General features: G+C 54.6%; 1 protein-coding gene across 1 annotated transcript; it reads left to right on the top strand.

Annotated features, from left to right (window-relative positions):
• On the top strand, window positions 1-19,006 carry IGFBP5 (insulin like growth factor binding protein 5). The gene is made up of 4 exons (XM_048046987.2): window positions 1-656; window positions 17,450-17,676; window positions 17,814-17,933; window positions 18,297-19,006. The coding sequence occupies exons 1-4, from the start codon at window positions 326-328 to the stop codon at window positions 18,426-18,428; spliced, it is 810 nt and encodes a 269-aa protein (XP_047902944.1). The 5' UTR covers window positions 1-325; the 3' UTR covers window positions 18,429-19,006.
• Window positions 19,007-21,593: the final 2,587 nt, after the last annotated feature.

Here is a 21,593-nt window from a genome sequence, read left to right as displayed (position 1 = left end):
AAAAAAAAAGCCGGCAGGAGGAGAAAAAGCAAGAAAGACAAAAAGCCCCAAAGCAAACCTAGCCGCCCCCCCCCCCTCCCGCAGCCAAAAGCAAAGCGGGAGGCTCCCGCACCCCGCCAATAACCCCCCTAAGCCTGGGGCGCCGGCAAGCGGGGGCTGCGCTTTCCGCCCTTTTTCTTTTTTGAATTCGCCGATTTTCTCCGCTCCCCCCCCGACCCCACAACACCCCCCCCACCACCACCTCCGAGCCCCCCGGAGGGGGCCCGAGCGGGTAAGCGAGCTCCGCCCGCCCCCGCTCCCCGTCCCGCAGCATCCCCCCGGCGCGATGCTGCTGCGGCTCCTGGTGCTGCTGGGCGCCTGCCCGGGGCTGTCGCGGTGCCTGGGCTCCTTCGTGCAGTGCGAGCCTTGCGACGGCAAGGCGCTGTCCCTCTGCCCTCCGCCTCCCCTGGGCTGCGAGCTGGTGAAGGAGCCGGGCTGCGGCTGCTGCCTCACCTGCGCCCTGCCCGCCGGGCAGCCCTGCGGCGTCTACACCGAGCGCTGCGCCCGGGGGCTCCGCTGCCTCCCCCGGCAGGGCGAGGAGAAGCCGCTGCACGCCCTGCTCCACGGCACCGCCGTCTGCCTGAGCGAGAAGAGCTACCGCGAGCAAGCCAAGGCCGGTGAGTGCCCCGCGGCCGGCCGCCTCCTTCGCTCCCTTTCCTCCTTTCCGTCTTTTTTATTTATTTATTTTTTTTTTTTAATCCCCCGGTCCCGGGTGCGTTTCCCTGCCCCGCCGCCTGCTTTTTCCGCCTTGCCGCCTCCCCCCCCCCAGCTCTCCGCTTGCTTTTCCTCTCCCCCCCCACCCCCCCCCACTCCCCCCGGGCTCTTTTTTTTTCCCTGTCCCCGCTCCCCCAGCTCGCCGGCTGCGTTTTGCAGCGGTCCAGGTGCTCTTCCGCGCCCCCGCTTGCTTTTCCTCCCCGCCGGCTGCTTTTCCATCTTTCGGCCCCGCTTTTCCGTCCCCGGCTGCTCTTCCGTTTCCCCTCCCCCCGTTCGCTTTTCAGCCTTTCCGGCTGCTCTTCCATTCCCCTCCGCCACCACCAGCTGCTTGTCCATCTTCCCAGCTACTTTTCCGTCTTTCCACCTGACTTCTCCCTCACGCACGCACCCACCCCGGCTGCTTTTCCATCCTTCCGGCTATTTCCCCCTTCCTTCCTCTCCCTGCCCCTCCACCCCCTGCTTTTCCAAGCCCCCGTCTTTCCAGCTGCTTCTCCACCGCCACCACTTCCCCTGGCTGCTCTGCCACCCCCCTATTGCTTTCCCGCTTTTCCAGCTGCCCTTCCACCTGCCCAGCTGCTTTGCCATCTCTGCGGCTGCCCTTCCATTCCCTCAGCTGCCCACCCGTGCCCCCCACCGCCTCTCCAGTCCTTCTTCCCATCCGCGCCCCGGTTGAACCTCCCGTTGCATCATCTCACACCCCCCCATCCATCCCCACTGGGTTGTCCCATCCCCGGCAGAGAAGTTTTCTTCCCCCACCTCCCAGAAACTTGTTCCTGGTCCCAGCTGCATCGCGGTCCTTCTCCAGTTGCATCCTTTACATCTCTCCTGCATCCCCATCCTCGCCCTCTCCAGGACCCCCTTTCTCTCCGCTTTGCTCTGGGGCTCAAGCTGGGCTCTGCACTTGAGATAAAAGGGTCCTTCTGGGCAGGGCACCTGCCCCATCCCCAAAACCCTCAGCTCCCCCCGGGTTTATCGCTCAGCCTCCCTCCTTCTTGTGGCTGCGGCCGCCTGCCCCTCCTGGCTGCCTGCTGCTGGACCTCTTTGTTGGGCAACGGGTTTTAGCGCTGGGAGGTGAGGAGAGCAGGTGCATTAGGAGCAGGGAGGCTGTGGATGCAGAAACGAGCGGCGGTGTCGCTGACGGTCAGACAGAAGGCATTAAAAGCCAGCACGAGGGCTGGCGCGGTAGCAGCAGCGCTAAGCCAAGCTTCTGAACTGCTTGCACCTTGCACGTGACAAAAGCACGGCAGAAAGCGCTCCTTCGCTTGGCCGCTCGGTTAACTCCCACTTCTGGGTCCTGCGGCTGGGACAGGGACAGGTCCCCTCTGCTCCTCCAAAAGCTTCTGTCCTTCTGCCATGGCATGCAGGGGAGGCAGGGGGGGGGGTCTGCGAGTCCAGGGGACCTAGGAAAGCACTTTGGAAAAAAAAAAAAAAAGAAAGAAAACAGAACCAAGCTCCCCCCCCCCCCTTTTTTTTTTGGTTCAGGAAAATGTCATTTTAGCTTGTTAGCAAGCTCCTGCTTATACCGGCGCAATGGGAATCCGTTTCTCCTTTCCAGCACCTAATAAATCCTGGTGCTTTTATTATTTTTCCCCTTTGCTGCTTGCAGGCAGCGGTCATGCTGTCGCGCTCCATCCTTCAGAGCAAAACCAATTTCTGTGGGCACGTATATACATTGACGTATAACTTTCCCCCCTCCAAATGACCAAAACTGTCCGGCCCTCCCCTAAAAGTGGCCAGAAACAGCAAAACAGAGCTGGGCCTTCTGCAAGGGAGCTGGATGGGGTGAGGGCCGGGAGGGGAGGTGCGTGGGGTGCGTGGGGAGCAGAGGGGGAAGCCGGGAGCTGCTGCCCCGTGCGGGAGCCCAGGAAGCCGTGCACGAAGCCGCTGACGGCCGAGCTATGCGAAGTATCCCCGAGCGCGTCATCCGCCGTGTTTATTTACCCTGCGCGTGTGCGTGTGTGTTCGGGAGGCAGGCGGTGTGGCCAGGAGGTGAAGCCATGCAGGCAAAAGGCAGCAGCAGCTGCGAGAGTGGGGCTGAGCCTTGCACCCATAGGCAGGGCGCCTCGCGCGAACCGAAGGCACCCCAGAAAGCTTTGTGTCTTGGCTCCCGGTGTGAGCCTCCTTTCCTTCCGCCTGCCTCGCTCTGCCCAAGGAGCCTGGTCCTTTAGCAGGTGCTCTGCTTGCAAACTCTGGCTGGTCGCCTCGTAACGTCGCTGCTTTTGGTTAGCTTGGGATGGGGAGCACCCTTTGAGTGAACAAGGAGAGGAATAGGGAAGAGGCTGCAGGTTTGTTGCAAAAGCAACCCCCGGCACCACCTGCAGTTGCCGTTCGGGCTCCCCGAGCGCCGCAGGGGGGCTCTTTTCAGTGGGTTTTGTTTGCAGGTGGGAGGTGAGCCCTGGCGGGGAAGGCTTCTGCAGGAAGCCGCAACAGACCAGCAGGCTTCTCCCGAGCTTTGCATGATTGAAAAAAAAAAAAAAAAGAAAAAGAAATAAAAAATAAATCAAGAATTCCTGAGGATGGGAGAGGGAAAAAACGCTCTTGGCATTCAACTGGTAGTGTGTGAGAACAAAGTATATTTTCATAGGCGTGTTACTAAGCAACGGGGCAAGGAAAGAAATGAAGTTTGACTTGAACTTTCTGGCCTCTGCCAGTTTGGCCAGCAGCGCAGGGACTGTGTGCTGGGGAAGCTGGCCTGGCCCTCCGATCTATCAATGACCAAAATTGGCCCTGAGCTGCGAACCGCTGGGAAAGAATCAGCACTCTGCGAAATCAACTCTGGGACAGTGGCGAGGACCAGATCAAACTGCATTTCTATCTATTTCTGCACTTGTGCTGGCTGAGCTGAAAATCACAGATGCTTTCCTCCTTATAGCCGAGGTGGAAAGGCAGCAAGAATATTGCAGGAGCTCGGCGCTGGGAGGCCGGGCTTGGCTGTGCTGCAGACCAGATGTTTCGCGTGGGGACAGGATGCTCCTGGGCACCGTGCCTCAGTTTCCTCTTCTGTAAGCTGGGCACGGCAGTGCTGAGAAACGCTAGGGCTCCTGCACAGGATGTGCTCCTGGCTGGCGAAGAGGTCGGAAATGAAAGCAAATGTGGGATTAAAGGGCTTTGGTAAGGCTCGTTTTAAGTAGGCTGATGTGTAGGTAGTGACAGGATGGTCCCTGTAGTCCTTGCTGGCACAACAGTCAGACACCGTCCTTTACCGAAAGCCAAACACCGCTGCTGTAATTGACATTCCTGGTTAAAAAAAAAAAAAAAAAAAAAAAAAAAAAAACATGAATGAGCTTCATTTATGGCACAAGCTTCAGGATTCTGGGTTTTCTCTGTTTTGTTTAAGTTTTGTTTGAAACACACCGCGTCTTTCCATTTTCGCTGCCCCGTGCTCCCGCCAGACTTCCTCCTGCTGACACAGCAAGGTCAGGCCGAGCGCCGGGGAGCGCGGGGCACAGATCGCAGCCCGCCGCCCTGAAACAGCTCGTGGAAAAACAAAGGTTGTCAAATATTTCCTTCTCCTCTCTCGTTCCTTCTCTCTTTCTAGAAAGCGAGCGAGACTTGGCAAGTTTCCCCACGAAACCGTGCGCCAACGATAACCAGGAGGGGAAGGGAGGGGGGTGCGCAGAATTAGCGCTAAGAAAATCGTCTTTGCTGCGTCAGCTGGAAGCAGGCGGCGGAGGAGAGCTGTGGAGCCCAGGTTTCCTGCGGCTCCTGTTGGGTGCAGTCCTTCATCCCGCCCCAACACGTTCCCCCCCACCCTGCTTCTCCTTCCAGTGCTCTTCCCCTCCCCGCCCAGCGATGCAGGATGCGGGCGCGGGGTTTTGGGGACACGCAGCAGCAGCTGTGGGCTTGGGGAAGGAGCCGTGCGGTGCTGAGCACCGGGTCTTTTGTGCAGAGCAGCTCCCGAGCTGTCAAGGCAAAAGCTAGTATCAACAGGCCTGCAAAGCCTCCTATCCGAAACAGGAAAAACCCCAGTTTTCTTTTGATCTGAAGTTTCAGCAACAAGAACAATATATTAAAAAAAAAAAAAAAAGAGAGAGAGAGAGAAGGTGAAATCCATCAGGTGCCAGCAAGAAAGCTGGGTTTCTGCGGTGTGCGTGTACGGGGGAGGGAGGGATGGGGTGGTTCAAACAGGAAAGGAGGGGCCTTGGCTGGAAAGACTTTTCAGCAGCCTGGTTTCTAAGGAAGGAGCAAGAATATTAAGTAGTTGATCCAAATGAAATTCCTGCCTGGTGCCAGCAGAGTTCACCGGAGCAAAGACGTGGCTTTGTGCGTGCATGCGTGCGTGCGTGCGTGCGCGAGTGATGGAGCGGCTCCAAGCTCCCGCGCACGTCTGTCAGCCTGGACCCGCTCCCAGCGAGCCCGCCTGGAGCTGTACCACCGCCTGCAGCACTGGTGCTGGCCTTACATGGCAGCCTCCGCAGATACGAGGGATGCTGGAGGGAGGCCGCGTGCCTCCTCCCATCAGTGCTCGAGCACCAGCATCCTGTGCCCGGCACACGTTTGGCACACGCGTGTTGGTAGGGCAGGGAGGAGGAGAGGCAGCGAGCGGCTGTGCCTGCGAGCACAGCACGGTGCTCTGCTTCCTCCTAACGTCGGCTGCGAGCTTTGCTCGCTGCACTGAGCAACTTCGCCTGCTCCCCGGTTGCGAGTGCCCATCCTCGACGCAAGGAGCAGCAGCAAGAGCTGATTTAGCAGTGGTGGCTCCCAGTGCTCCTCACCCAAACTGGGAAGCCTGGGAGCACAGGGAAGGGGCAGGACAAGCTGCTGAGAACTGTCGTAGCTCGTTTCACCTGTGCCAACGCACAGGGCAGATAAAATGATCCACAGTATGGCAGATCCTGCCTGTATTTTTTTCCTCAGCAAAGTAGTGCACATTCAGGGGCGGACATAAACGAAAGTGGGATTTGGCTGGAGCACACCTGCCCCTCTACGTGGGCTGCTGAGCAGCAGGGTTGTTACGTGTAGGGAAGATATCCCTGTGAGCATACACACACGTGTACCCATGTTCACACACCCACACATGCCTGCACAAACATTTAGTGTGTGGAAACACACTCACAAAGCATTTTTGTCTCTGGGGGCAGAACGGTTTCCAGGCAGCACGCATAAATTGCTCCGGTTCTGCTTACGACTGGCACATGGGGTATTTGGCCATAAAGATCAGATATCGGCGTACAGAGAGCAACCTACCTGTTCCTCCCGCCGAGGGCTGAGAGATGAGATGCAGCAGGTGAGCATATCAAACAACGGGAGGTAAGGGAGGAGATAGAGGCCAGATAGTCCCCCCAGCCAGCTGCGTGGATCTGAGCTCACACGCCGTGTTTGGACGTGGGTTGTGCTTTCGGGATGGATGAAGTCTATGTTAAATACCCCGAGAGCCTGAGCAACTGGAGACTCCTCAGCGAAGGTGTGGACAGGCTGTGGCTTGCTGAGGGCAGTGCAGCCACCTCCTGCCCCTCGACAGGGCTGGAGGATCCGTGCAGGGGGCAGTGGGGCCTGGTGGAGATGGAGCCAAGGGCACGGACATGGCCGGGAGTCTGCAAGCTTCTCTTTGCCAAGGCAGCAGCACGTGGCCTTTGGGGAAGTGGGAAAAAGGACATGAACTGAGAAAAGGTGGCCTTTTGGTGATGTGGCAAGCTGAAGACAGGAGAAATAACCTGAGAAGGAGGAAGCAGCAGGACCTGAAGACATGGTGCACGCAGAGGTCAGAGATGATCCAGAGGGTTTGGCCTGGGTGAACTCCTTGGCAGCCTTCATAATAACCACCTAGTCATTTGTAAGGAGTTTTTTAACAGGTAGAAGATTGGTATCATCCATTTATCCTCAGGATAAGTGTAGCAAAAAGTATGAGGATGCTCTGCTGCAAGGAGGGGAGGGCAGGTAACCTGTCAGGCTGGAGAAAGCCTCCAAGCTGGGTGTCCCCAGGGCTGTATGTTGCAGAGCAGCGTGGCAGCCGTGCCATGCTCCCGGGCCCCAGGATGCCACTGGAGAAGGCCAGGCATGGGTCATGCTCCGTGTGTCAGCCCGTCCGGGAAGGGTCGTGTCGCATCTGGTGATGAAGGAGTGAAATCCCCTGTCCTCTCCCCTCCGCTCCCCCACCAGACGCTCTCTTTCTATTCCTTCAGCTGTGTAGCCAAGGCAACTCTCAGCAAGATGTTGTTTTTGAAGTGGCTCTTTGATGCTAGTGATCTAAGGGGACCCCTTAGTGTTTATGTCAATCCACCGGTTCGCAGTTAATCCCAGCAGGAGCCAGCGTAATGTGTTTGCAGAAGTTTGGGACTCTCTATGGTTTGATGTGGGCAAATTTGCTCTCAAGGAAGCCATTTCTCAGCATGTTCTGGTGGATCTGTTGTCTGCTTATGATGTTTCCAGGATAAGTGTGTGAACTGCCCATCAGTCCATGTCACAGAGCTGCCAGCTTCTGGCTGGGACACCACACCTGCCTCATGCTACAGCCTGAAGGAAGGTCCAAGCCTCCCTCGGCTGCACATCACTCCCTATTAACCAGGCAGGTCTTGATCCTGAAAGGTGCTGAGTGCCTTTTCTCCAGGGATTGAGACCCAGAGCACCATAGGCCTTCAGGCACCTAATCCCCTCCTTGCGGGCCAGCTAATTCAGTCCTCGAAGGACTGTGAGGCGGAAAGCCCAGAGATGCTGTTGGCTTCAGTAGGATTGGAAAGCACTTAGCAGCTGCCTGCCTTGAGGGCTGTTATTGCAGAGTTTGGTTTGTTTGCTTGTTGGATGGACACAGCTGGTTCACTGATGGAGATAATTGTTATGTTGATGGAGATTGCTGGTCTGGTTGCTATTTAAGGGCAAGAAGGTAATCCTGTCAGATACTTAAGGAAATGATCCCCCAGCTAAACAAGAGAGGGAATGTATCTTAAAGTAACTTTAGGGGCAAAGTTGACTAATAGTCATATTTCTTTTTTTGTAGAAAACCAATAGAAATATTTTCTTTTTCCAAATTCAGTTGGGATTTGTCCTCTGAAAACAATTAAATCAACAGACCCCTTCATTATTCGTGCTTAAGAAATCAGATGTTATGCATTGGACTAATGATGAAAATCTAGTAATTAAGACAGTGAACAACCATGGAACCTGGCTTTCACTTTTTAATTTAAATGAGATGCAGGAAAAGAGGAAAAAAGTTTTACTAGAAAGTCTCATTACGGTGTGCTAGTCATAAAAGACATATATTTGGCTGTGTCAGTCACTTTCATTTGTGGCTTCAGCTTTCCTGAAGAAATGGCAGAAATGGGTGAAATTTTACTGCATCATTTCATAAGCATTTCAGTGTTCAGTTATTTTGTTTTGTAGCAACAGGGGCAGCTTGAGGTTGTGGAAAAAAACAGTGAAATGCAACAGGGAATTAATTCTGGAAAGGCTCAGGACCTGTTGCAAAGAGCGATCCATTGTTTTTCTTGGAGTTTCAGACCCCAAAATGGAGGTCTGTACGTTTTGCTGCGTAAAGGGACTGTTGATGCTTTTTAACATTTCAAAGCATCTTTACATCCTGCTGGACCAAAGGGAATCAGGCGGTGTATGCCCCAGTGCAGTGTAGGGGGGGAAATGGCTAGAAGAGACTAGAGCCAGTGTTTCAGATCAGGCTTGGGCAAGTTTCTGCTTAACAATATTGTCAGAGTGTGAACATTAAACTTCTGGTACTTTTATGTGGTACTGCTTAAGTGGACTGAGGGATTAAGAAACGGCTGGGCCTACCCAGGCCTACTCTACTTTCTGACAGAAGGAGCCACTGAGAAAGCAGAAGGGAGGCCTGAGGGCAGAGGTGGAAATCTCATCACTGCGAGCTTGTAAAAGTTAGGCTGGACAGTGCATGTGACGATGTGTCATCTGGTGCTGACACAGAGATGAGCAATGGATGATCTCACAGATCTTTTCCATCTGGTTTAAGGCAGAGCTGTGAAAGTCAGGCCGAAGGCCTAGAAATTAATCCAGGCTAGGCTGGAGGTTGCAGTCACAGCTGTACGTGTGAAATATTTGTGGTGTTTGGCCAGTTCTTGTTCAGCACCTGACACAGGTGCATCTCCAGACTCCACCTGATGTGCTTTCATCTCTTTCTAGAGGGAAGAAAAAGGTTTGGCTTTCTTGGCCCTTTCAGATATTGGTTGCTGTTGGGTCTGACAGAGACCATCGTTACCATAAGAGGGGATGGATCTTGTGATGGAGACCACTGCTCTCCAGCGTGACCAGCCTCTCCCAGGCTCCGTTCCCAGTTGTTAAGAGCTCTGCTCAGTGTGAAACAAACAAATTCAAAACCCTGAGAAGAGATGACCTGAAAAAAAGTCTCACTATGTCCTTAGGAAGTAAGGAGGTGTGATGGGTTGGAAGAAAACCCTAATAGCAGACGCTTTTCAGGTTATCTCTTCTCAGCTGGTAGCCAGATGAGCAGTTCAGACCCTTTTGTTTTCATTGAGAAGACATGAAAGCATGTTTGTTTTCCATGAGGGGCTTCCTTTCTTTTTGCCACAGCTAAACCTCATAGAGAAACTGTCAGTAAACGATTCAATAATGTCTGTCAGGAGCTACTCCAAATTTTCCTCATTTGTACCGTCAGTTAGACAGAGACAGTCAGGCAGTCTTCTTCCCTGGGTTTCCTTCTTTGTTCTTTTCTGCTCTTAGTTGGCAGCACGGTAGCTTTTTTGATGCCTTTACTAGAACCAGTGGAATCTGCCACTAGGGTGGATTTGTTGGAAAACATGCAAGACTAAGAAAGACTGAATGATTTCATCCTTTTCAGGAAGGAAAAATATGTCTTGGTCACTATGATATTGAAAGTTGATTTATTTACATTTCTCTGAGTTGTTCTTCAATTCAGCTCTCAGCTTCTTCTGCAGCTTCAGCATATGGAATGGGGAACATCTGTAGTCTCCAGATGATGTGAAGGAAATATGTTTTATCTTCCTATCATCAGTGCATCAGCTACAGGGGCTTCTTGATGTAAATCTAATCCTGAAATACTTCCTTCCTCTCCACTTGCCAGTTCAGTTCCCTGGAAGATAACTGTTCAGGAAATGTCAGGGTGATCCAAGCAGCTATCTAGAAACAGAGTGCCTGCAATTTTGCAAGATGGGGCACATCATCATCATTTCATTGAGATGGATGGATATTTGTTCATTTTTAATACAAGGGAGAGACCCAGAAGTTTCCTAGCTCTTTTACTGGTTAGGTTTCTTGGGTTCCATCTCACCAGAAATGGTTTTTGCCGGGAACCCCAAGCCTGGCCAAGGCCTGGCTCCTCCAGCACAGCATGGACGCTTGGAGCCTGATGAACTAACAGCTAGCAGCACTTAGGGAAGGAGATTTTGTCATGGTGCTACCCGTATCTAAACCTGATTTTCTCTTTGTTCTGGAGAGTTGCTCCGAGGTAGTTTTATTCTGTGGCTGCAGTAAGGAACGCCAGCTTAGGAAAGTATCATTTGGCACACAGCTATGGTTCCAGCTCCCATAACTTTACCTCTCCCACCTCCACAGCATTTGCTGGCAGTGCGGAGAAGCGGTGCTGACCCAGAGATTCATTCCTACAGATAGGCCCTGTACTTCCGCAGCAGACCTAAACATGAGTTGGTTCCCTTGAGAGCTCCTTCCCACATGCTGAGCTGCATTTCTCCCCCATCCAGCTTTGTGTGAAGACGCAAGGTCATCAGGACAATGATCTCCCTTTCTCATGCATCATATGTGAACCTGGGGGCAGCCCAAGCACCTGATATTCACGCTCTGCAGGTGAGCCCTGGCTGATGCAGCAGAATCTGCATCCACAGGTTTCTGCTGAGGAGACATTAATCTCCTGAGAAAGAGCTGGTCTTCCAGACTACTTCAGCAAAGTCCAAACACTAACTTAAGAGACAAAGGCCTCAGCACAGAACATCTTTTTGCCATCTGTCTTCACTCTCCATGGTTCTTCAGGTGTTCCTGAGCAGCTCCTAAGCACCCTGCTGAGTCTCAGCTTGATAAAATGGAGATAAGTCTTAGCCTAGGTTTGAGCACTTGTAGCTCTTTGGCTGCTTTTCCATCTCTTCCCTGAGCTTGGTCCCATCAGTCCGTGGCCTTCTCTTAAAAATTGTCTCTGTGGGACAAGAGAGTGAGGTTCCAGAAACATTCACCATGCTGTCATAGGGATTTAAGGTACTGGGGTATCCCAGAACTCTTTTTCCAAAAGCTCCTGTGGCTTTTGGGCTGTGGTCTGTGGATTGTTTAGACTCGTTTCTTTTATCCTGGGTAGGGGACTGGGCATGGTGGGGCAGAGTGGATTTTTTTGTGGGCACTTCACAGTGCTTTAACTGCTCAAGACTTCCTTGCAGCACTCTGCAAATCACAAAGGCAATTTGCTTATTGTGACAACTGTTGGGCAAATTCCCAGTGAAGGAAATAGAGTCTGGGTTTTCTTACCAGTGCACCTGTGTATGTAAGGCAGTTTGGCACGGCTTCCCATGACAGCTACGTCACAGGCTACAGGGAGACCAGTACTGAAGAGGTGGTGGGATTTACCTTTCTTAGCTTCAGCCTATGTGAGACCACAGGAGTCACAGGAAAAGAGACTGGGGTCTCCAGAGATATGTCCTTCCACTCTAAAATCAACATCTAAGCCAAATGACGGGGCTGGTTGCAGTTTGGAGGGTGCAGTATCTCCACAGTGACCTAGACATGGAGTTTAGCCATCCCAAATCCTCCGTGTTAGGTCCATCGTAAATGCCTGTTGCGCATTTTGGGGATTTGGGGGAGGCGAGGTGGCCATCAGCAGAGGTTGTCCCTTCCAAGCAGGGCTGCTGCTTTCCAGCCCATCTCAGTGTGTGGTGCCTCCTCCCAGTCTCTCGTCGCCTGCGAGCATCACCAGCGCGCTCCCGCGCCGGCCCACCGCTGAATCCCCACCAAAGCACAAAAGTTCGTCGAAAGTCCATGGCGCCTCGCAGCTGGCTCTCCCGTAGCCAACGCCCCGGGCTAGCAGAGGGACCGGCTGCAGCCTGCGGCCCTGGCCCTGGCTGCTGCTCCTCCTGAGGCTGGACGGCCGCCGCGGATGCCTGACATCAGCGCCTGACTTCACCGGGGCGGTGGTCCGCGGCACTGACCCCAGTCCCGGGCATCACGCCGCAGCCGGCTCCGTGCCCACTCCGGCGGGGTTGGGGGTCATTTGCCGTCACGCTGGGGGTTGTGCCTGCAATGGGAATGTAAGCGAGCTTTTCTTTGTTAGGGCAGTGAATGGGCTGATCCTCGCAGCCCCTGGGGAGCTCAGGAATGCTTTTGCTCAGTTGTGCTCTCCAGCTGCCAAAGGGCGCGAGCTGAGATGACCCTCCCGGTCCCTGCCTGCCTGTCGGGAATGCAAACACTGTCCCCGTGTGCTGACCAGCAGGGAGGGAGTTTTACTTTCCTGACATGGTCGCAGGTGCAAGTGCAGGCTGGGGAGGAACTTGCCTGCCTGTCCCAGGAGGTTTCGGTGAGGGTCAGGCATGTCCCCTCCTCTGGAGTGGGAACAAGAGGGGCAAATGCACAGATTTTTTTTTTTTTTCCTAGGCAGAGCCCTAAGCCCAGACTTGCTGCATAAGACCCAATCTGAAGAAAAATAGGTACATCTCTAACATGAGCTGCAAGTGCTACAGCTATTTTCAGGGGCAGCACTGACGTTCCTCCTCTCCCAGCCACAGGCAGCTGCTTCATGCTGCCCAGCAAGAACCGGTAGCAAAAAAGGATGGGGAGGAAAAAGAAAGGCACTCTGGCAGGTGCAGGGCAGCAGAAGACAGGCACTGACTTCAGCGTTGCCTTTGCCTGCATGTGCGTACAAAATCCAGCAGGAAGATGTAAGACACCAATGTGGGGCTCGTCAGATTGTGGAGGTGCAATAGGGAGGAGGCTGCAGCTGTCTGTGCCAGGGAGATGTTATGGGTGAAGCCAGGAGGGAGTGTCTGGATCTGGTCCTGATTAGTGCTTTGTGGTTCCTATCAATGGGAACTGCAGAAAAAGCCCTTCCTCTGTCCCCCAGCCTTTCCCATACATTTTCCCTTTTCCAGCTCCAGCATTGCCTGTGTAGATGCCCGATCCCAGAACGTTTTCCAGAAAGAAAGGCCAGGGTGTCAAAGATCACCCAGCCAAATTCAGAAAACACTACGTTGTTGTATGCAGTGGTGGGACAGAAACCAGGATCCTTGAAAGACAGCTGCCACCAGAGACCCAAATCCCATTCGAAAAGCAGGGTGTGGGGTCATGCATGATGAAGCTCTTCCCTTCACGGGAACACTGGGAGGTGGCACTCTGTCCTGGGGGTAAATCCTCCGTGGTGTAAGAAGCCATGTTTCAGCCCTGGGTAATGCAAGCCTTAATTCCCATCTCACAATGAGCCCCTCAGAGGGCCCAGTCTGGGGGCAGAAGGACTGAGCGACTTCCCAAGCTCTCCACCAGTGACATTTGCTGTCATTCCCATGCTAGAGGTTTAACTAAGGGTCCCCGTTATGTCTTTCCCTAACACCTTCCTGCTCAAACGGTGTATTATGTTAGTGCTCATGCTGTAAATAATGATCATCATGATAATAATCAAGCAGGCTGTTGAGCAAGATCAGAGGCAGTGGTTGTGCTTGTTCTCCTGAGGTGCACATGGCTTTTTTTTTCCGGTTTTTGAACAGGACAGCAAGTCCTGTAGCAGCGGTCTGTGGATGTAACGAGCACGGATCATTAGCAGCAGCAAATAGGTACTTTTCCTACCTCTCTGCCAGAAACCGATGGAAATTTGTTACGAAAATTCAAGCCTCCCAGTCATTTGGAAAACGCTTCCTGCAACGCGAGCGAGCGGGGAGGTGTCGTTCCCACACACCCACGTGCACACGCGCGCACCCTGTGCGGTGCCCAAAAGCCTCCGGAGCACGAAAGCACGTGGGCTGGGTTTGGGGCCAGGTGCAGGGAGGTGCACAGGCTGTTCTGCGCGGTGACTGTCGAGGACAGCGGGAGAAATTTGTGGTTTCCCTGTCGCTGGTATTTTGCTTTATACTGGCAGGGTGGAAATGGCTCCTGGAGGGAAGGACCTGCTAGGGAGCTCATCCCAGCCAGCTCCAGCATTAAGCCCTCATCCCCTGGGGCAGGGGACAGCCCACACCCAGCTAAGGGTATTTTCTGCCTCCCAGGGCTGATGGGAGCCTGCATAAATTAGGACAGTATCTGCTGGCACGACTGGTGTTGGGGACCTGCGAGCTGGTCTCCAGGTGCTCTCCAGTCTTTCCCTGGGTCCCCCATGGACACCACAGTGCCAGGACCAGAAATGAAGTCATGGGGTGGCTCTGAGTCGAGTTCAGTCTCCTGCCTTGGCCATAGGGTCTCCAGCCTCTTGAGATTCCTACAGCCCAAGTCCCACCTCTCGGCTAGCCGCCATCCTCAGCTTGACCACCAATGTCACTCTTCTGTGTGGCCATCGGGTCTGGAACATCTGCTGAGAAGCTGACGTCTCTCCAGTTGTGGGGAGAAGGGGTGGCAATGTGAGACTCACCCACCTCCTGCTGCCCGTTGGCCGTGCCCTGTGCCCGGGGCTGAAATTGGGAGATTTTGGATGCTCTGCCTCTGCAAACAGCCGCCTGCCTGAAACCCAAGCACCAGGTTGGCAAGGCGGATGGGAGTTGGCTCTGACTGTAGGCGGGAATGGGCTGTGCATCGGGCCAGATCCTGACAGCGAGGGAGGAGATACTCCAGCCTCCTTCCTGAGTCTCAGACAGGCACAATTAGGGCTCATTCGGGGAAATTGGGCGTTCCTCCCGCCAGCGTCTCCTTGGGAGCAGACACGCAGCGGTGCCAGTGCTGCCTGCCACGAGCCAGCCGCGGGTGGCAGATGGAGGCTGAGGAATGAGCTGGTGGGTGAGGATGGGTGTGGGGGCTTTGGAGATGCTGACACGGTCCCGGCTGCATGGGGTGGCTGCCGGTTGATGGGGGTGAGATGGCTGGGGGAGAAGGTGAGGACTGGGGGCAGCTGGTGCTGCTGCTGTGGCTCTGCCCGTCCCCTCGCGTTGGTACCATGATGGTCCCTCACCACCTGCCCAGAGCTCGTCAGTAGTTCGTATGTCAGAGACCTCTGCCCTTCCCTTTGTCTAAACTGGCTCGTTAGAGTCAAGTTAGAGTCACAGGTGCATGAGCAGGGACTGCTTCAGCCTCCTCGCTGTAGGAAATTAGGCTAAAAATCACCAGAGGGTGGAGGAAAGGGATCCATGGAGTTCTCACCAGAAGATCAAGATCTAAACCAGGCACTGTGGCTGCCTCCGTGGCTGGCTGGGCATCGCAATACAACAGCCGGGACAAGGCTGCGTAGCCCCAACCCTTCCTCCTCCTGCAGCAGCCGGTCCCTCGGCCCACCCCGAGGTGTCCCACCGCGGCCAGCCCTCCGCGCGTTGCTGCTGAGCGTGGGCCTGTGCGTGTCAGGGAGGGCGAAGGGCAGCTCCCCCTGCCTCCGGGCAGCTTTCAGTACCCACCAGTCCTTGGCTCCCTCTGCAGAGCATCGTGCTCCTGTGCTTCCCACCTGCCCTCGCCGAAAGGGCTCCGCGTTGGGCCCTGGCTCGCAGCCTGCCCTGGCTTGCTGGCAGCCTGCAGGAAGCGGAGGAACAAGGTGTTTGCACAGGCTCGAGTTGCTGGCCATATGAGCGGACTGAGCCGCTGCAAACACCCATTGCACCACGAGTCCGGGGGACTGGACACGCTGTGCTGTTTTTCTGGATCCTCGCTGCCGTGTCCTGTTTGTTTGTTGTTGGTTTTTGTTTTTGTTTTTTTTTTTTAGGGCTGCCCAGGTAGCTGCGCCTCTCTCATTTGTTATTACATAGGTAATGAGCTGCATGCTGTCGTGTTAGGGCAGGGTGTGAATGCTCCCCTCCTGTAGCTGCTATAGGGCAGCCCAAGGAGATGCCCCAGCAGTCGGTGCCAGAGGGGGCTCAAAGGACAGAGGTGGCAGCAGTGTCGGGGCTGTGGAAGGACTTGTTCACTGCAGTTGTCTCTGGTCTGCTTTCAGACCTTGGATTGCAGCAGCATCTTGTGGCAAAGCATGAACTTCTACTGCACCCCGTACATTCCCGATGTAATCAATCTCTTCCCTATCCCATGTCCACCATCCTCTTATAATAGAGGAGTGACTTTGAATCCAGCAGCAAGGCGAAAATACAGGCACATGAGTGTCACAGGGCAAAACGGCAAGAGGATCCCGTCTTGGAGAGACGTGCAAGTCCCAGGGATGATGCATGGAGTCATTTATGTGGCTTCTGGAAGTTAGGAGGGTGCTGAGTCTGGGATGCTGATCCAGCTCTGTTCTCGTGGAAGGAGGAAAAAAAGGGAAGGAGGATTGTTTAAATAAATGTGTCCATGGAAAACTTAGCAGCTTTTGTTAGCAGCTTTTGAAAGTGGGGACCTAGTGACCAGCCTGTCCCCTCTGCTACTTCTAGGGCCACCCACTGCATGTGCCAGGATGGTGTTGCCATCAATCCCCAAGCGGGCGTCCCCTGCCGGGTGTCCCCTGCGCACCACTCTGCAACCTGGTGGGGCAAAGCCGTCTGCAGGGACGCTCCTGTCTGCCTTGTTTCAGCCCCCCTGGTACTTGTCCTCCTGCTGTGGTGGCTTCTCCCATGCCTGCCTGCTGGCCCCAGCACAAATCTGGCGGCATCAGCACCGGTCCCCTGGGAACCAGGGGCTGGGAGACCAGCAACCTCAGGAGCTAAACCGTATTCAAATTTAGTCCAGAAATAGCCCTTTTTCACTCTGGTGGCTGCACTAAAGGTCACAAGTCAGCTAAGTTTAGCCTGTCACCAGCTCTCCTATATATAACCGTGCAAGGGCTCCTGACTGCATCCTGCCTGTGCGGGTCACGCTGGGGCGATGCGAGGCGGTGCACAGGGCCATGGGCAGAGCCTAAATGTGCTCCTCCCTTGCCTGCGGAGCCACTGGTGGCAGCTGTAGTCAGGCAGCACTGCTCTGAGGCATTGCCACAGGCTTTGCCAGGGGATCAGGGCTGGGTGAGCCCCATGAGCGTGGCTGCAGGCTGAGGACCTTTGGTGATCGCAGCGCCTGTCGGTGTTCAGCATCGTGGCCAAAGCGTCTACCCAGCCACGTGGCGGCTTTGCTGTGTGATAGTCCTGGGCCTTGGCGTCATCTCGTCTTTGAGCATACCTGGCTTTTGCTCTTGTACCTGCAAGGTGGGGAGGGATGGGAGTTTGTCGCTTAATCCTCCTGCCATTGCTGAAGAGAGTCTTCTCTGCCACGTTTTGTGTCCCCTCTGGCCCTGTCTGGGTGTGGGATCACCCTCCCACCAGTCTCTCTCCTCTGACGCCCTGCAAACGGTGGCGACCCCCAGCCGCTCCGTGCTCACAGACACCTTCCTGGGGCCACACAAAAGCCACAAGTCCCACACAGTAGGATAAAGCCAGGGCTGTAGGCAGGAGCTGGAGAAGTGTTTTCGGGGAGAACATCCTTGGGCACGAGGGCTGCTCTCACCTCACACAGCTGGGCTGTAGCTCTGCTAAAGCCTCTTCTTCCTGCTGGCCCCTTGAGGGTTATACCAGGAGCGAGACCTGGGGCATTCCCAGAAGGGACCTGGAGGACAGATACGTTTCCATGGCCCTTCTTTGGTCCTTCGTGCCCTTCCTACCCAGTGCAAAGATGTCCTCTGGGGTCAAACAAGCAATCCCCAGTCAGCCGCTGGAGACCTGATGGTCCGGTGTCCTTCCCCCTCCAGAACGGGAGTCCCGTGAACATGAGGAGCCGACCACGTCGGAGATGACAGAGGAGACCTACCCGCCCAAGGCCTACCGGCCCAAGCACGGGCGCCTCTCCGAGCTCAAAGCCGAGGCTCTGAAGAAGGACCGCCGGAAGAAGCTGACCCTGGCCAAGTTTGTGGGCATGGCGGAGAACACGGCACATCCCCGCGTCGTCATCCCCGAGCTCCGGCAAGAGTTTGAGCTGGTGGGTGCCGTCCCTTTCGGTGGGAGGGCTTGGTGACCACGGGAGGGGGTACGGGGGGAGGGAACCTGGGGACATTCGCAGCTCAAGGCTCGCCGCAGGGTGCTCCCCACCTGACGTACTCCGTTTTCTCCTCGCAGGGCCCTTGCCGCAGGCACATGGAGGCCTCCCTGCAGGAGCTGAAGAGCAGCCAGCGGATGGTCCCCCGTGCCGTCCACCTCCCCAACTGCGACCGAAAGGGCTTCTACAAAAGGAAGCAGGTAAGAGCCCTGTGGAGGCAGGGATGCCCCTCACCCGGGAGGCTTTTCCCTGCCCTCCATCCCAGGTGGAACAGATGGAGGTTTTTTTTCCTCCACCAGGCTGGTGGGGAAGCTGCTGGGAGCCTCTCCGGGCATGGTTGGTGCTCGGTGGCCTTGTTGGTGGCTCTGAGCATGGTCCAGCCTGAGCTGAGCATCCTGAAGCAGCTGGGAGGGGAGAAGGAAAAGGAGAGCTCTGGGCTGGGAGAGCAGTGGGGATGGAGGTGCTGGGGTAAAAGCGGCAAAGCGCAGGGCTGAGCCTCAGCTCAGGAGGCTCCAGGAGGCTGGTGACAAGCTCCTGATCTTTGCCCTTCGGTGTCTCCCCAGTGCAAGCCCTCCCGAGGCCGGAAGCGTGGGCTGTGTTGGTGCGTGGACAAATACGGCATGAAGCTGCCGGGGACTGACTACCTGAGCGGAGACCTGCAGTGTCACGCGTTTGACAGCAGCAACGTGGAGTGAAGTCGCATCCCCTCCCTCCGCCCCATCACCACCCACCCAGGCTCCCTCCCACCCTCCCCTCCACACCTCCCCGCACCCCGGGACTCCGATTCCTTTCATCTCATGTAAGAAGAAAAAAAAAGAGAGGAAAAGAAAAAAGAGAAAGAAAGGCACAGAAAATAAAAATATAAATAAGGGATAAGGAAAAGGAGAATGAAAAGAAAAAAGAGAAGTTAAGAAAGGACAAGGAATAAGAAAAGCAGGAAAAAAAAAAAGAAGAAAAAGGGAAAAGAAAAGAAGAAAAAAGAAAAGAAAAGAAAAGAAAAGAAAAGAAAAGAAAAGAAAAGAAAAGAAAAGAAAAGAAAAGAAAAGAAAAGAAAAGAAAAGAAAAGAAAAGAAAAGAAAAGAAAAGAAAAGAAAAGAAAAGAAAAGAAAAGAAAAGAAAAGAAAAGAAAAGAAAAGAAAAGAAAAGAAAAGAAAAGAAAAGAAAAGAAAAGAAAAGAAAAGAAAAGAAAAGAAAAGAAAAGAAGAAATTGAAAAGAAAGAAAACGAAAATGGAAAAGAAAAGAAAGATGAAAAGAAAGAAGAAAAGAGAAAAACAAACCCTGAAGAAACTGAGGACTCGGAATCTACAGCAGCGTTTTGACAGCAAGGACTCAGCAAGGAAAGGACAGAGCCAGAGACAAGCCAGCTTCGGCCGCTCTGCCATCCCGCACCTCTCCCTGCACCACCCGCGCCCCCCTGCTGCTGAGCAGAGCCCACGCCAACGTAGGAAGCTCTCCGAGTTGGTGATTTTCTAATTGGGGTTGTGGGCGGGGTGAATTTTTCATTATTTTTTTTTTAATTCTTTCTGGATTAGCTAGTCATTTTCTAAAGGGTCTGGAGAGAAAAGCTTGCGGCCACCAGCGTCTCCACTCCTTGCTCCGTTCTTCTGGAGTTTCCTCCCTGCATCGCCGGGATGCACTCGAGTCAATCTGATCTCCGTCCCAAACGACCGCCCCGATCCAGGCAGATTTGAACCATTCTGGGAGGAAGAGGAGGAGGAGGAAGAGGAGGAGCGGGACTGCTGCGCACCTGGAGATGTACCGGGGAGGGACACACAAGCTCCTGCAACGGCACGAATATCCCCCGCAATATTCGTGGACTTCAAAAAGAAACACTCCAGAAGGGAGACATATCCTTCTCAGTGCAGTTCCTCTTGACCGGGAGGTCAGAAATCCGAGTTTTGGACGAGTGAGACTCCAAACGTCACCCATCCGTGTGTGGAAGCATTTGCTGTGTGCGTGCACACAGACATGACTTCTCCTTGCAAAACGTGCCTGGAAACCTGCAATTTGAAGGCTTCACTGCAAGCAAGGGGAGAGCTGCTGGACCGAACAGGGAGCAGAGCTACGGAGGTGCCCCGAGGCCCCACCAACACCAAGGGCTGCGTCCGAGCCAGCTCTGCAGATGCTCCACCACTCCCCAGAGCGAAGCAGGCATACATGGGGACAGGGGACCGGGGACAAAACCCTTCACCACCCTTTGCTGCCACAGCGAAGACCAACTATGGAGATTTTTTTAATTATTTTTTTAATTATTTTGTTTTCACAGCCAAAAAAAAAATAGTTTGCTCCAGGGGGGAAAAAGACTTTATTTCATCTTGGGTTTTTGTTAAGGCTGGTTTATAGCCTTTCCCAGGGTTAGGAAAACACCAGTCTCCATCCTTTCACACTGAGGACACTGCTCATGCCTGCCATGGCTGACTCCCTCCACCATCTCCCCATCCTGCAGTGAGATCCTGCAACAGGTCCTCACACTTCACCCAGGAACCATGTCCTCATTCAGTGACAGAGGCCACCGCGAAATGGAGACCCACTGCCTCAGGCATGCTTGGACAGCTGTCAGCTGCCTTCCTGACTATTTCGTTGTGTCCTTTTTTTTTTTTCCTTTTTTTTTTTTTTTTAATTTTCCACATTGGATTTTGGGACTCATTTCCCCATGACAAGGGTCTCCGCGACTGCTGCGCTGGGAAATCCTGCAGCAAAGGGGAGGAGAAGGAGCTGTGGGGTCTGGGCATTGCAGCCCCGGCACTCAAAACACGCACCTGGAGCCATCCAAAGGATGCGGCCAGTCTTTGGGGGAGGATGCAGCCAATGCATCCCCCAAAGCTGGTCTGAGACTCTTGGGGCTGGACAGGGAGGAAGAGGGGGCCCAAGCACCAGTGGGGCCAGGATAGGAGGGACTCAGCACCAGCTCTGGTGAAGGCTCCTCTCCGTCACTGGTTGGGTGCCTTCATAGCGTCCCGGGGGACGGCATCCCCACCACCACCACAACCAGGCATCCTGCAAGGATGCTTTGCCCTAATGTGGGCAGGACTGGCTGGCCCCCAAGTTTTGCCAATAGACTTCCACGGAGACCCAGTGGGGCACGTTTGGAGCTGGGGGTGGAGTGCCTTCCTTTGCTGAAAAGAAGGGGGGAACGGGGGGGTGAGGAGGGGCACCAAATGCAGATCTCTTTCCGTCCATGAAAAAGAAAAAGAAAAGCAGGAGTTAGGCAACCCCCGTGGTGCTGGAGGGGAGCTGGGGCTGGGGAGGGCCCCCTTGGCTCTGTGGGGCTGATGGAGCAGGGTTGGATTGAGCAGGATGGAGGGGGTGAACAGGATGGTGAAGCGGGGGGGTGGAGGGGTGGCAGGATGGAGGGGGAGCCCGTGCCAACCCCCAGGGCCACAGGCACCGTCACCGCTGTCTCCCGTCTCCTCCACTTGCCAGTCCCCATGCAAAACTTCCCAACTGTTATAGGCCAGTACCACCTTCCCCAGTGCCCCCCCTCCCTCCCTCCCTCCTCCCTCTCGTTCTTGCTTTTTTGTTTTTGTTCATTTTGTTTGTTTTGTTGTTTGATTTCCCAAAACTTGAAAGCCTTTGGCTGCAGAGAAAGGAGCCGTGCTGCCCAGGGACAGGCAGGATGGGAGCGGGCAGAGGGATGGCAGCTCCCCACGGGATGTCTCTTTCGGAGAACTCAGCTCCCAGGGGACACAGACCAGCCTGGTGGTGGCCTTATGATGCAGCCACCACCATGACACTGGGAGGGGGACGGAGGAGGACTCCCTGTCCTCCCCATACAAAGTGGGTCCCAGCTGTGGCCCCACGAGCTCCAAAAATCCATCGGGCGGTGACGAAGTGCTGCCGTTCTCAGCGGGCAGGTGGA

This window comes from Anser cygnoides, chromosome 6 (genome assembly GCF_040182565.1).
Source record: "Anser cygnoides isolate HZ-2024a breed goose chromosome 6, Taihu_goose_T2T_genome, whole genome shotgun sequence".
Taxonomy (NCBI): domain Eukaryota; kingdom Metazoa; phylum Chordata; class Aves; order Anseriformes; family Anatidae; genus Anser; species Anser cygnoides.
The sequence above is the reverse complement of the archived record's forward strand: the minus strand, read 5'-3'. Positions and strand labels throughout refer to the sequence as shown.

Coding starts and splice junctions, on each gene's coding strand:
- IGFBP5 (XM_048046987.2), top strand. CDS start 326: ATGCTGCTGCGGCTCCTGGTGCTGCTGGGCGCCTGCCCGGGGCTGTCG. Junction 657..17,449: donor CCGCGAGCAAGCCAAGGCCG/GTGAGTGCCCCG, acceptor TTCCCCCTCCAG/AACGGGAGTCCCGTGAACAT. Junction 17,934..18,296: donor GCTTCTACAAAAGGAAGCAG/GTAAGAGCCCTG, acceptor GTGTCTCCCCAG/TGCAAGCCCTCCCGAGGCCG.